The sequence below is a fragment of the Kryptolebias marmoratus genome, linkage group LG1 (assembly GCF_001649575.2).
Source record: "Kryptolebias marmoratus isolate JLee-2015 linkage group LG1, ASM164957v2, whole genome shotgun sequence".
In the NCBI taxonomy this organism is placed as follows: Eukaryota; Metazoa; Chordata; class Actinopteri; order Cyprinodontiformes; family Rivulidae; genus Kryptolebias; species Kryptolebias marmoratus.
The window spans coordinates 20,664,786-20,679,089 of NC_051430.1; the positions used below are offsets into that span (position 1 = coordinate 20,664,786).

Sequence of the window (14,304 nt, forward strand, 5' to 3'; positions counted from 1 at the left end):
AACGTGTCAGGTTAAGATCACAACACGGCGGAGCCTCCATTTACGCATCGCTAACCACACGACACGAGACGTTTATGTGAGGCTGGTGGGGCACGGGGGACACGTCGCTGGAATCACTGCGGGACACCAGAGAAGCACGCTGGAGCAGAGTAAGCTGGGTTCAAAGGGCAGAAACACTGTGGCATACAGAAGTACAGACAGTGCAGTGGGACTTTTTAAAGTTTCCACACTTCACGTCAGCTCTGAAGCCCAGTCTCCAGGTCTGATGGGGTCTGGTGGAAATCGTAAATGTAGCATCACGTGAATCAGTTTTTATCCGTGTGTGTGTGTCTGCACTCATGTAATTAAAGTGGAACGAGATCAGAAAAGGAAAAACTGAATGAGCTGCAAGCCTTCGTACCTCCAGTGCAGCACAGATAGATGAACAGACACCAAACTGCAGGACGAAGAGTTCAGGGAGGACGTTTGAAATGTTGAGAGTGAAAAATCTGGAAAGCAACACAGACAGGAATTATACCACAATAATTACATTTTCAGTGTTTAAATCAGGTTTTATAGCTATATATATATAAAGATATGTAGACACCAAAGGTGGGCAGCTGCCTTCCTTGGACTCTTTTAGAAGTTTTGCTCTTTCTGAAATTAAATAATGTGAAAGCAGGTTTGATGCTTCTCTTTAACTGCTGTCTTAAACTCAAGGAGGTTCCTCAGCAAAAAGAAGTGTATTTAAGTGATCTACACCTCCGATAATAGTGGCTAAACGGGTAGATTTCAATAATATTGAGGCAAATATGGAAACCATACTTTAAAACTCAGCAGAACACGCATTATTTAACTTTTCTAAATCAGGCAAGAACATTTCTTTTACAGACAAATGTCATTTTGAAGCACCTAAAGACAAATTTAAACAATGCAAAATATTTAAAAAAAAAAACAGTGACTGAATATTTATCTTTGTACGTGTGCTCATGTGTGCAGATAAATATATACTTTAAGTGTTTCAGTGCTGAGAATGAAGTTGCTCAGCAAAGACGAATAAGCCTGTCGGCACGTTTATAACTGGGGAAACGCTTCTCTGTGTGTGTGTGTGTGTTTGTGGCCACAGAGGAATCTTGCACCCTGTCGAGTTGTTCATCTCGTCGGTGGCGCAGCTTTCATCTGAGCTTGTGGGGCAGAAAACAGGCAGGATTAGTAACAGGAGCAGCAGTCTTTATTTAAATGTCACGTCTCGGGATTTCTGGCTTCTGACTTGGCAGAATAATATGTGTTTGTCTTAGATTTATTCAGCTACAATTTGAACTGAACATGTCGGTTTTTAATAAATGTATTTTTACCATTTTTAGATATTGGTAACTTTTTCTTAACCATGTAGCTCAAACACTTAAAGTATTTATTTGGTGACTTAAATTCATGGAGAATGTGAACAATGAAGTATTTTCACATCTTAAAGACCCTAACTGTGGGAAATAATTATTTTCCAACCATGTTTTGGTGTTTAGACTGGATCAGTGGTGTTATCTAAAAAAGAAGGAAAGAGGAAACTTTAGTAAAACAGGTCAGTTTATGACACATTAGTGTAATAAATAACTACACAGGTTAATAATGGTAAAAGTGCCATCAACCTGTCTTGCGTTCTTTAACGTTTTTGTAACGTGTATTTTAATCTACCCTCCTCCAGCTTCTGTAATTCTGGTTCCATAATTTTAGCTCGTAACTCATCTCTGTTTTTTCCTCAATGAGTTCACACACAAGTTGTCATTTTTCTGACTCTGTTTCCACTGTGCTTGTCACCCCTCGCTCCTCGGTCATTAGCTCTGGCTGTGATTTTCACACATGGACGTGTGTATGATCGCAAATCGCCAAGATAGAGACTCTCAGTTGACGACTAGCTGAGTGGTTTGTACGTCAGCGGACATTTGTCCTTTTCCCCTCCCGGGTTCTACTTAATCTGCAGCAGGAAGGCAGCTGGTTTTATTTTTAACACACACACACATAGCACAAATTCAAATTCATCAATTAGGTCTCAAACGTTATCATTAAGTCAACGCCTCAGACTGGTTTAAACTCAGAGGACCAGGATGAATCATTCAGAATAAAATGCCAACAGTATAACATTTTAAGGTTGTTGAGTTATAAACCAGAGTCAACAAGTATGAAAACAAACACAACAAAGTTCATTATAGCCTTGAATGTCTCACACTTATTGTTCCCTGCTGACTTTGACACAGTATTGTAATATTGTAACACCCTTAGAGCCAAGCTGATGACAACCTTTACATATCATGTCAAAATGTTACAGAACTGCCTTCACTTTGTTCAAGTTTGATTCAAGGCCAGGCACTTTCACTGAGTGGGTCGTTTTTCCGTTTTTTTCGGCATATGTTGTATCCTAAACTAAGATGGGAGCGCCATCATGTGGCTGATGTTCTGAACTGCAGTGTAAAATGCAGCTCCTGTACAAGATGACTGGTTTTATATATGTAACATGTAATGTTTAGATTGTAAAAGCAGTCAGTGCTATTCTGCACTGAAAGATAAACATATGAAGAAACTACCCAGGCTGTCAGCAGCTTCAGACTTTACTCCAAACCTGTTTTCCAAACTGTAAGCCAACAGGACTGTGGATCATTGTTTTAGTCTCCACTACAGCAACGGTGTGGAAAATAAAATTGCGATTTGCATTTCTCCAGGAACACTCTAGCCTGACGCCTGCGTTTTGATTCAGTCTTCCAGTCGAACCCTCTGATGGCTAAAACCTCTCATTTTCTGTCCCCAGGTGTGGTGGCTGTGAAGGACCCGGTTCCCTTGTCTCCCCTGGAGCCTCCGGCTGCTCCCGCACACACCGAGCAGCTAAGTACAAAGGGAGAAAACTCGAGTCTGAGCAATGACTTGCAGTCTCACTGTGTTTCCATGGAAACCTCAAATCTCCGACCTCAAACGCCCAAAGTTGAAGAGAGGCTTGAGGAAGATGAGGAGGCGCTCACCATTTCTGAGCTTTCCTACAGGTCTCTAACAAGCTCTGCAAATTTGTGTGAAAAACCATCTTGACCTTTTTTTCTTTTAGAACAATGTTTACTTAATTGGCAGTCAGCTGTTCCAGTTTAAACTTTACATATTTAAATGAACCCAGACTTACATTTGCTGTGGCTGCTTTTATTGATCTGTTTTTTTTTTAGGCTGTTTATGTGCAGAGTAGAGCTAGATTATTATTGCTGGCAGCATGACGCCTCAGGCCCAGTTGTGGCAAACTCTAGATGTTTCTTCTAAGGAAGCTTAATTGATGGCCTGGAGCTAAAGAGGGTGTTTGTGTATCTTCTCACCTCTTTGCAGCCCCTGTGCCAGCATGCTTCCCACTCCGGTGGACGACAGTCAAGCAGGCGCCAGCTTGCTCTTCTCCTCTCCGGTCCAGAGTCCCGCCCGGCTGCTACGAGAGCTCCACGCAGACCCCGACATCCAGGCCCAGCTGGAGGCCGAGAGGGAGCGGGAGCGGGCGTACGAGCGCGCCCGCCTGGCTGCGGCGGGCGGGATAAGCGGAGCCTTGACCAGCAGCCTGCGCCTGCTGTCGTCCAACGAGAGGGTCAACACGTGCGTGCTGGGCCTGGCCCGGCTGGTCGCCGTGGTAGTGGGCGTCCTGCTCGTCACCGTGCCCACCCTGCTGCTGCTGCTGGAGTCGGACATCGACGTGTCGTTCCTGCACGAGATCCGGCAGACGCCAGAGTTCGAGCAGTTCCACTACGAATATTACTGCCCGCTTCGGCGCTGGATTCTGTGCAAGATCAGCATGGCCATGGAGAACCTGTCGTCCGACTGAGGGAGGCGAGGAGCAGAGGAGGGTCACGATGACACCTGTCAAAATGTCTGTTTTAGCTCGTGGTTCGATATTATCTGCTGTCTTAACGAAGGGAAAAGAATCAAACTGCCACTGAGGTGAAATAATTTCACTTATGTGCATAAATCTGTGTTAATTAATGCCAAACATCTGATGACTCCTAGAACTGTAGCAAGGTGAGTCCAAAAAGGCAGTTCTGCCTAAATGACACAGCATGGAGGGCAATTCTTTTACCTCTTTGGCAGGATTTACTTTAAAGAATCAAATGAAACAAAAAGAAAAACTGGAAAGGATTTTTTTTTTCATAATTCAATCACTTGATAGGATAGACACTTTTGACAGAACTTAAAAAAGAAGTCAGAAATAAAAGCAAAAGTAGTTATTTTACTGGATCTTTTACTGACCTGTTCACTCCTGATGCTGACAAGCAGAGGTTCTGATTGGCTGTGGTCCTGAGAGCGGATCATCTGATTGGGTAGAGGCCATGTCAGTCATGACGGAGCGAGAAGGAGCACAAAGAGGATTTATTTTCCAGTAAACGCAATGAAAGCCACAGCAACGGTATACGTACATTTAAAAAAGAAAAAAAAAATGAAGAAAATGAGCAAAGATATCAAAAGTTGCGATGTTAAATAAGTTTTTAATGTTTTGTACATTTTTATGTGATCCAGATCTTTCAGGAATTTTTCAGTCAGAAGATCTACTTTGAGCTTATTTTCAAATTGAGAGTTTACAAAAGAATATTTAAAAAACAAATAAAAAAGCTATTTTATTGCAGTTTATCAGGCTGATGGTCGTTGAGAAACTTAAACTATTTTTTTAAGGCTGCCATCAACATTTGTTGTTTTTGGTAGTAACCTGGTTTTATTCTTACAGAGGTTATAGCACAAATCTTCAGCTTTTCAGATTATTTGATGTCATTTTGGAAGCCACTGGAAGACTAGAAAGAAACTTGTTTGTGACAGTGAATTGTGTGTTTTGTTGAATTTCTGGATGTTTGTCAGCTTATTGGATCCGGTACATTTTTCATAAAGGTGGATCAGTAGAAAGTCTGAACTTGAGGTTTGTTGTTTTGCTGAATAAAGGTCAAAGTTCAGGAGGAGCTCAGTGGAAATGGAAGAAAATGTTGCAAAAAATCTGAACAAGTCATCACACTTTGAATTGCACAGTGAGTCCATGGCACGTAAAGAAACACATGAGGCGTTGATGCGTCATCTATCCAAGTAAGCAAGTAGTTTCCTGGTGCAGAAGACGCTAAAGTGACAGTTCAGTTCATTTAAAGTGGGATTCTGTGGAAAGGTTTTGAACGATCAATCTCCAAATTCATAGTGATTCGTGTGAGGACGATTCTAAAAGCCTTTACTCTTCAAGGATTCAAGGATCTTTTATTGTCATGTCAGTTTGCATTTGCATGTTTGTGGTACGAAATTACATTTCAGTACAGCCCGTCCAAAGAAGAAACAAATAACAGAGAACATGGGGAGACAGGGTGCCTGAGGCTGCAGCCATTGGAGGCTCTGCCCTAATTCATTAGATAAGAAAAAGAGAGAATAAAAGAGAAACACTGGGAAAGAGGAGGAACAAAAGTCATATCTAACACTGTGTCTGTAACAGGACACAGTGTTAGGTTGCAAAAAACAAACAAACAAACAAAAAAATCTATCAGTTTTACATAAATCTGTTACTAACATAGAAGTTTATGGTTATTAATAGGTAAAATTAACAGCTGCAGCTAGCTGTAGCACTTATGTATGCCAGAATAACCAGATAATGTAAAATTGACAGCAGTGTAAAGGTTTATAAAAGAGGCGTAAAAGAGCGTTTGCCACTTTGGTTTCGGCCCCATTCAGATTGTCTGTAACCTATTTAGTCCAGTCAGTAAATTATCCATATTTCTTCAAACTGAGACTTCTCAAAGCGCTAACGTACTCCTTTCATGGAGCCCCGTTTCAAAAGATCTGAACTATCCCTTTAAGACGAAACAGTTAGTGTGCTCATCACAGACAGAAACTAGAAATGATTTGTTGCCATGGATCTAAAAGTATTTACGAGAACGTCATGTTTCACCTTTTACTGCTGTCCCTGTTGAGGTTTCCAGAGGTGTTTTTTTTTATGCAGATGTGCAAAGTGATGCCAGCTGTTTTACGCTGATTCAGCGTTTGGAGCCAAGTGTGATTCGAGTGTGATGGTATGTGTTCGACGGGACATTAGCTGATGCACAATGACAGTAAAGAGAAGTAGGGGAGTCACTTCAAAAAGTGACTTTTGAAAAACGTGGCTATGAAAGATAAAAAAAAAGACATTTACTTCAGATCAAACATGTTAAAAGTAGTTGTGTTCAAAAAGTAGTTTAGTTTTGATGAACTTCTCAGGAAAGGTGTTAGCAATTTCAGTTCATAATTTTAAAAAAAGGGTCTAAAAAGTACAAAAAAAAAGTCATCTATTAACAACGTCTTCTTGGCTTATCCATAATCGTCACATTATGCTTTTATGAGTCAAACATACAGTAAATGACTGCAGCCCGCCTGTCTACTTTTATCATCTATGTATGCATCCATCTCATATAGGAATATTAGTAAAAAAGGAACTCATGTTTGTGGCCAGTAATTGAGCCGTTCTTGTTCGATCCCTTTCAGAGCTCACACAGAGGCTCGTTTCTGTCAGCTAACATATAGACTTTATGCATTTGCAAACTTTATGCATATAAAGAATATGCAGTAACAACAGAAACATACTTATTTAAGACAAAGCATTTATTTTCCTACTACAGCACATGCACTGATTTTCAAAGGCGATGCCAAGCAAAGGGCCAAATCATGATGTTTGCTTTCAGCAGCCCAAATCATCTGAGTTAAGTGTTGCCTCTCTGTGTACGACTGCTAAATGACACCCATCTTCTCATAAAACATGGGGTTTAAATATATTTATGTCTTTAAATGTTTGTCTTGTATGCACAGGCGCTAAAGTGTGGGGAATACTCCACGCAGCTAAAAAAAATACAAATAAAAACAAGTCTCTGTAAAGGCGTCATGTAAACACAGCTTTAAAGTTTGTCACTGGTTTCAGTCTTTGACTTTTTGTGCTTCATCTTCCTCTAAGTAAACAGGGGAGTCTTTCTTCTGGCTTCATAATCCCTCCATGCAAACTGCATGCCCCCATCTGTAAATACTGTGTGTTTAGCTGTGACACAAAAAATGAACAAACAAACAAAAAAAACAGTGAAAAGCTGAATATTTTCTTTCTCTCTTCGCTTCGTGTGTCTTGTCTGTGTAAAGCAATCTTGTTACAGGCTTGGCTGTCTCAACCATGTTAGATAAATGCATGTTCTTTGGATTTTTTGCCATCTGAAAAAAAAAATGATAAGAAAAAAAACAAAACATGTCCAAAATATTAATGAAAAGCATTTTTGTTTTCTCAATCAAAACTGGGCTTTAACTTTAGGCATAAAATCGACCAGAGTCATGCGTGTGGTTGCTAAGTCTCCAATAGCGTCCTCTCAGTTTACCCATTAAAGTTATGTTTTATTAAAATGATTTGGCTTTTTTGGAACATTTAATCTTTTAGTCTCCTAAAAAAAGCAGCTCTATAATAGCATCCTCATGCTATTGCTATGTGTTTATGAGCCATTGAAGCTAAATGTCGGCGCTAATGGTTGCATGTCAGCTGTCATAAGCAGGCTTGGGATTCATACGCTTTCAGTTTGAAAAAACAAAACATTAAAACAAAATCTTAGTTATCATGCTGTTAACCGGATGCTAAAAAAAAGGTTCAGTTTGTGAAACCAAATGTCAAAACCTCCAGCTCAGAGTTCATAAAAACGAAACATTAGCTCGATGCTAACAGAAAAAAGGCCTTTTGTTCTGAGATCAACACATCATGGTCCAGCTGACATAACACTGTAGCATTATATGAGTTTAGAGCTCATTTATTAGTTTAACTGCATCTTTTAAGATATTTATTTATTCTGAGTTTTAGCTCTGCCTTGAGCGAAAGAATCTGAGATCCTGTGTTTGACAAGCGGCGAACTAGATGGTTTAAAAGTGCAGCTTTGGTTGCTTGTATTTCAACTGTGATTTAAAAGAAACAACTAAAACACAAATGAAAAAAACCCACACACTTTCTGATGTCACATATGAGTTAATGTTGTTAAGTTTCTTAAATGAGTCAAGTATTTACAAACCTTAAATTGAATGACACGTCTTTAAAATCAAAGAAAAATGAAATATATGTAATAAAAAAAACCACCAAGTTTTTAATTCATTTATTTAAGATTTTAAATATTTGAACTCAGGTCTAACATATGCAAAAATGCTGAACAATAAGTAAAAAAGGAACTAAAACCGTGTATATTATTTCAGTGTTATGTGGGCTTGTACAGTAGCAGATTCTCTTGCACGGTCCCTGTGGTGTTTTTAAAGATTGTTTTGTATTCAATTTGTTAGATTATTTCTTATTTTTCTTTCTTTCTTTTAGTCCTTTTTGCATAAGCCTCTCGGGGAGCTCTAAAAATAAATCTGAAAAAAATAAAAAGAGAAGGAAATAAAAGAGACAACCAAGCCTTATGATCTTTGTGAAGTAAAAATTTTGAATGTTTGTATGTTGTAAAAATAAAAAAAATTGGGTTGTTTTATATGTTAATACTGCCACAATAAAGATCCCCGATGGCCAGGATCACTTTAGTGTGGATTCTTCTGAAACATTTTGAGTTGAAAATGTATAACATTTGTTTTTTCTCAGAGCTTTGTCTCCCGCATGTGTTAAAAAGTAGAAACTGATGTTTTGTTTTTATTTATTTTTTGTTTCATTTGATACAGGAAGTGCTCAAAAATGTACTTTCAGAACCAGACGTTCTTATTTATGTAGTCAGTGGTAATATGCTTTTAGGAAATAAAAAAAACCTTCTCTATTGATTCCGATCTTATCTTACTGAAAGGAAGAAGGGAAGGAATGTTTTTAATAAGAACATCTTGCTTTTGAACCGGAACAAAACAAATTATTTCGAGAAATTAATTAACGAAATCGGATACTTGATCATTCATAGAGAGGTTAAATAAATGCACCAAAGTAGGCAGAGAGTTACACCGAAGCTGAACGACTTGATGAGGGCAAAGATATGTCTTCTAAAGCTTTTTCTGAGGCTTTCAAGTGATTTAATGTTTTTATGAAATATAATAACCAGACCTTTAAGACAAGCAAAAGCAAAAGATTAATTTCTTTTAAAGGGATATTAGCACAATTAACAAGTAAGACTTTTGTCAAAAATACTTTCTGAAATGTGTCTGGAAGTTGTTTGTTTGTAGAAAAGAAAGGTCAATTTTAGAAGATTCCTGGAGCAGAAAAAAGACAACTTGATGCCTCCACAGCATCCTAAAGGTGACAAGATCATCTGTCAGAACTTGCAGTATATATGGTTTTATGATATCTCCCACAGATCCTATAAGGTTAAAAGAGAAAATACTAACGAGGGAATAGAAAGTGAGAGGAGACCCAACGAAGCATAATCCCCAAAACAAGATAAATCTGAAAACAAGAGCAGCATAAACTCCGAGGAGACTCACTCAATCACAAGAAAAAGACGTTTGTTCTGTTTTTTTTCCTTCAGGCAGCTGGAAACCGTGAGTTGAACCAGAAGCTGAGCCTTCATCTTCTCCCTGACTCCCTCTTCAGTGAGCGTCAAAAGCCGAGGCAGGAGCCGACTGACTGCTTCCTCCAAACTGGGGCAGAGTTTTACCATAAATGACAGACAGAACCAGAGAGGTACAAGAGGGTTTGGAAGGACCCAAGTCAACTAATTATCAAAGTAATGAAAAAAACAAAAACATCACAGCTGAAGCTACAAACCTCCCCACTAATATGATCTGCATGTTTGCTTCTAAGAGAAACTGAAAACAACACATATGTGTATATATATATATATATATATATATATATATANCATTCACATCTTCCATGAGACTTTCCGATGGTACTTCATATATATATATATATATATATATATATATATATATATACACACACACACATATGTGTGTGTGTGTGTGTGTGTGTGTGTTATCAAAGGCACTCTGCAGACACATTAGACAGCAGGACAAATCACTTACATCAGATTCTGCAACAAACTGGATCAAAGAATCCACAGCAGCCCTTCTAAAAGGTTCTCAGTGCTGCCACGAACGCCTCACAACTAGATCCTCAAAGCACTGAGCTTTCTGACATGTTTCAGGAGGCGGCTGCAGCTCAGTCAAAGGCAAAAATGATCGAAAGACAAAAGAAATGTAGAAAGAGAAGCTGATGGGAAGGAGAGAATGGGGAGAAAAGAATAAAAGCTTTCAAAATTGATACCAAAAAGTAGAAATAAGGGTCTCACCTTGGGAAAAAGAAACACGAGACACAGCAGATGGATCAAACTTTACCTGTAAAGGAGCAGCTGGGAGTGGGTAACTTTCACCTTCTCAGATTGACACGAGGACAACGCGTCAACACAGGATGTCTCACACAGTCACAAGAAAAGACAAAAGGCCTCTGATGAAACGTCCCAATCTTCTCCCACAAATCCTGACATTTAAAAAAAAAAACTGCTTTTAATCAGGCAAAAGGGGTTACAGCTGCCGAGAGCAACGATAAAACACATTTATTTTTGATCTTTTTTTTCCCCATCTAAAAAAAAGGAGCAACTTGTCCACATTTTGGGATCATAAAGAGAGCAGATTTTGTGAAAACTTGACTCTGAAGGTAACATCTGCAGCCATCGGGGCTGAATCAAACGTTTGTGCTGCAAGAATACCCCCCATCAGTGCGACACAATTAGACCCGGGGTGACGACAAATGTGCTGATTTTGTGCAAAAAGCCAATGAGTTGGTGAACACACCTGCCGAGCAGCTGAGGAGCCGGCATGATGAGGTTTCATCACATCAGGTAGAGGCAGATTTTTGTCTCTGCAGGTAAACCCGAAGAATCAGGAAATCAATTACAGCATAGAAGAGAGGCAAACCTGTGTTTTGTTTGAGTTTTTTTTTTTGCAGGTGAATTATTGTAGAATTTGCAGGGCTTTCTGTAAGATTGGTATTTATATGAGAAACAGAGAGCTGAATTATTTTAGGAAGCTCTTCCCAAATTCTCAACATAATATAAGGTGTCAAAGTGCAACAAGACATCTGATTTAAGGCTTCCTTTGGAGATGGTAGTTTGTCCACAAATAACAGACGAACATAGGAGGAACTAGCCTTATAACATAAATCAAAATTGAACTTGAAGCATGTGTCAAACTGTTCCTCAGGTTTAGATGTTATTGCTTTAAAACACCTGCTTTAAATGGATGACTGTCCAGTTATGGAGAACTTGATAATTTGGTGAGGAGGTGATTAAACCGTTTGAATCAGGTGTGCTGAAGCAGAAAAACCCTAAAACTTCCAGGACAGTGTCCCTCAAGGCCTGGAGTTTGACACCCCTGACTTAAAGTAAATCATTTTGTTTCTGTGAACATGCCCACAGAGATCTTTGCATTTACAAGCACACCAGTGTCTGTTCATGTGAACCACAGCGGCTGTCAGCCAGCAGGCGTCCCTGTCTGAGACCGTTTCCACTGACGGGGCCGCTCCACCTCTGGGATCTGCGCCCTGACGCCCTCTGCGCCCACCGGTGGCTGGTAAAGGTTTCGACCAAACCTGTAATTGGTGAAAGTGGCATCGGAAACTTTTCCAAGCAGCAGCACATGGCGTGTTCTCGTGATGTAAGTGTTTCCAGTACATTAACGCGCTGCACCACTCCCTGGACAAACAAAAGATATCCCAGAACGGCAGTCGTACCTGCGCACAATCTGCGGGCCAGAGCCAGGATCTCTGAGCTGCAGCAACAAACACAAACAATACAGGGTTCTGTTTTCTTTCTTTTTGACTCTTTTTTTTTTAAAGTTACAAAAACTGAACATATAACTCTACCTTTAACCAGTTTGGGTTGTGAGGAAAGACATCTTTGTAGTTTATGTGTGAATAAATGTGAGGCTGCCTGTCATGTGGGTTTGAGAAGTTTTGTTTTCTTTGTGTTGGACATGTGACATTGGACCATTTTTATTAGATTCTCATGATCAGTGAACTTTGTTGATCTCTATAAACTGTTCCGTTTGGGAGGGAATGAATAAAACTTCCTAATTTTCAGGAATTTTCTAATGTGTTGAATTATCTCTAGTTGTTTTGGCACCGTTTTTAAACATTTGTCAGCTGTCAGGGTCATTAAAACATAAAATACGCATAAAGTATTTTGGAAACTGTCTCCTACATCATGGTTTTGTGTGTATGATTACGACTTCAGCTGAGTTACCCAGCGTAAAGCACACAAATTAAATATTGCAAAATCATTCTCGAGAAGTTTTCTTTGCTGGCGCTGTTAGTTACAGGAACTCAGTCACAAGTTGTGCTTTCTCGCTCTCCGTGGTGATAAGACGCCATCTCTGATTGGTCCAAAGTGGAATCATGTGATCTCTGGGGGTGTAAGCTGGCCTGAACCAGCAGAGGCAGGAAGGAAAGGTATGAGATACTTGAGATACTGTGGTACAGACAGGGTCAGTGCAACACACACACACACACACCTTCATGTTTCTAACACTTCCGAGGATGTTGTGTCGACCTTCATTCATTTCCTGAAAAGTTATCTGAGTCTCTTATCACCGCTTTCCAAACCTTAACCTCACTCTCCCCTTTGAACGAAGTTTTTACTTTCTGTTTAGATTATTTAAGCTGTAGGAACATTCGTTTGGTCTTTACAGTGCCGCTGTTACATAGAATGAATCAGACATGTGTACACACTCATATAAAAGAAGGGTGGCTTCACACAGTGTTCTGGTTGGGATGAAGTGATTAATGTGTTAAAGATTTTTAAGTTCTGTTTATTAAAAGATGACCAAACGTGTTGTTCAGGATGTAAAGTCTTCAACATTTGAACTTAGAGTCACAAACAGAATCACTGAGCAGAGAACAGATTAAAAACAGATGGATGGATGGATGGATGGATGGATGGATGGATGGATGGATGGATGGACGGACAGAGGGACCTGTGGTTGAACCTGTGAATGAACACATGCGGATGAACACATGCAGATGAACACATGCAGATGAACACATGCAGATGGACCCATGCAGATGAACCCATGCAGATGAACACATGCAGATGAACACATGCAGATGGACCCATGCAGATGAACCCATGCAGATGAACACATGCAGATGAACACATGCAGATGAACACATGCAGATGAACACATGTGGATGGACCCATGCAGATGAACACATGCAGATGAACACATGCAGATGAACACATGCAGATGGACCCATGCAGATGAACCCATGCAGATGAACACATGCAGATGAACACATGCAGATGAACACATGCAGATGGACCCATGCAGATGGACCCATGCAGATGAACACATGCAGATGAACACATGCAGATGAACACATGTGGATGGACCCATGCAGATGAACACATGCAGATGAACACATGCAGATGAACACATGCAGATGGACCCATGCAGATGAACCCATGCAGATGAACACATGCAGATGAACACATGCAGATGAACACATGCAGATGGACCCATGCAGATGGACACATGTGGATGGACCCATGTGGATGAACACAGCTCAGTGTGTTTGCCTGAACCTCTTTAATAAAATAAACTACAGACACGACTGTCACCACTATCAGGCTGGGCCTCCTGCTGAGCAGCAGAGGGTAAAATCTAGAAAGATCCACTCTGCAGACATCAACACAAGAAGCAACTGTGTGAGAAGACTTTCTGGAAAACATTGACGATCAGCTGCTGCTGCTGTGAAGAATCTGAATGATACGCTCGAACAGGAAGAGTTAAAGGAGGGACTTTCTGAACAAAAATAGTAAATGTGTCTAATGTCAGAAATCAGTCAGGGTCATAACTGTTGCATAAAGACATCGACTGAAGCATGTTTGGTTTGGGGTTGTTTTTAAATATTTTTAGGGATTTGATTTTCCATCTTCTGTGCCGACATTCCTGCTATCATTCATTTATTCAAAGACTCTTTAAAAAAGGAAATTGTGGCAGAGGAAATGTGCAACATGGACAGTAAACTAGAAAGTGTTTTGTTTTCATATCTTTTGGGTGATTAGAGGGATCAGATTAATAAAACCTGCATTAGGTGATCTGTGTGTCTTTGTTCGTGTGTTTTTTTGTGTACTGCTGTCTAACCTTACATCCTAAAGCTCCGCTACCTGCAGGGCATTCATTCTTTCATCTCCAATCTTTGTAAACAAAAATGTATTTCATTAAGTGCAGCCAGTGCCCGTCGCTTTTCTCTTTTATGTTTTTCCACTTTGATTCCTGTCATGGTTTTAACAGCATTCATAATGAACCTGAAAATGATTTTATCCAAGCTGAAAAAAACAAAAACTAAAAATTAAAGCGATAGAGGAGGAGGAGACAGGATATAAAAGTGAGGCAGCAGAA

At 39.8% G+C, this 14,304-nt stretch overlaps 1 protein-coding gene and 1 long non-coding RNA gene across 5 annotated transcripts in view; one reads left to right on the forward strand and one right to left on the reverse strand.

The window, feature by feature from the left end:
- Window positions 1-3,422, reverse strand: part of LOC112450418 — a 26,239-nt gene extending 22,817 nt beyond the window's left edge. For both annotated transcript variants that reach the window (XR_003039048.2, XR_005233140.1), the window contains exons 1-2: window positions 3,321-3,422; window positions 401-488 (exon numbers count right to left, since the gene is read on the reverse strand). This is a non-coding gene — a long non-coding RNA (uncharacterized LOC112450418). The remainder of the gene's footprint in view (window positions 1-400; window positions 489-3,320) is intronic.
- The window catches only part of frmd3 (FERM domain containing 3), a 47,937-nt gene extending 39,198 nt beyond the window's left edge, over window positions 1-8,739 (forward strand). For all 3 annotated transcript variants that reach the window (XM_017413847.3, XM_017413853.3, XM_017413854.3), the window contains 2 exons: window positions 2,777-3,005; window positions 3,331-8,739. In XM_017413847.3, the coding sequence (XP_017269336.1) occupies window positions 2,777-3,005; window positions 3,331-3,811 (710 nt within the window). In that variant the 3' untranslated portion in view covers window positions 3,812-8,739. The remainder of the gene's footprint in view (window positions 1-2,776; window positions 3,006-3,330) is intronic.
- The last annotated feature ends 5,565 nt before the right edge of the window (window positions 8,740-14,304 follow it).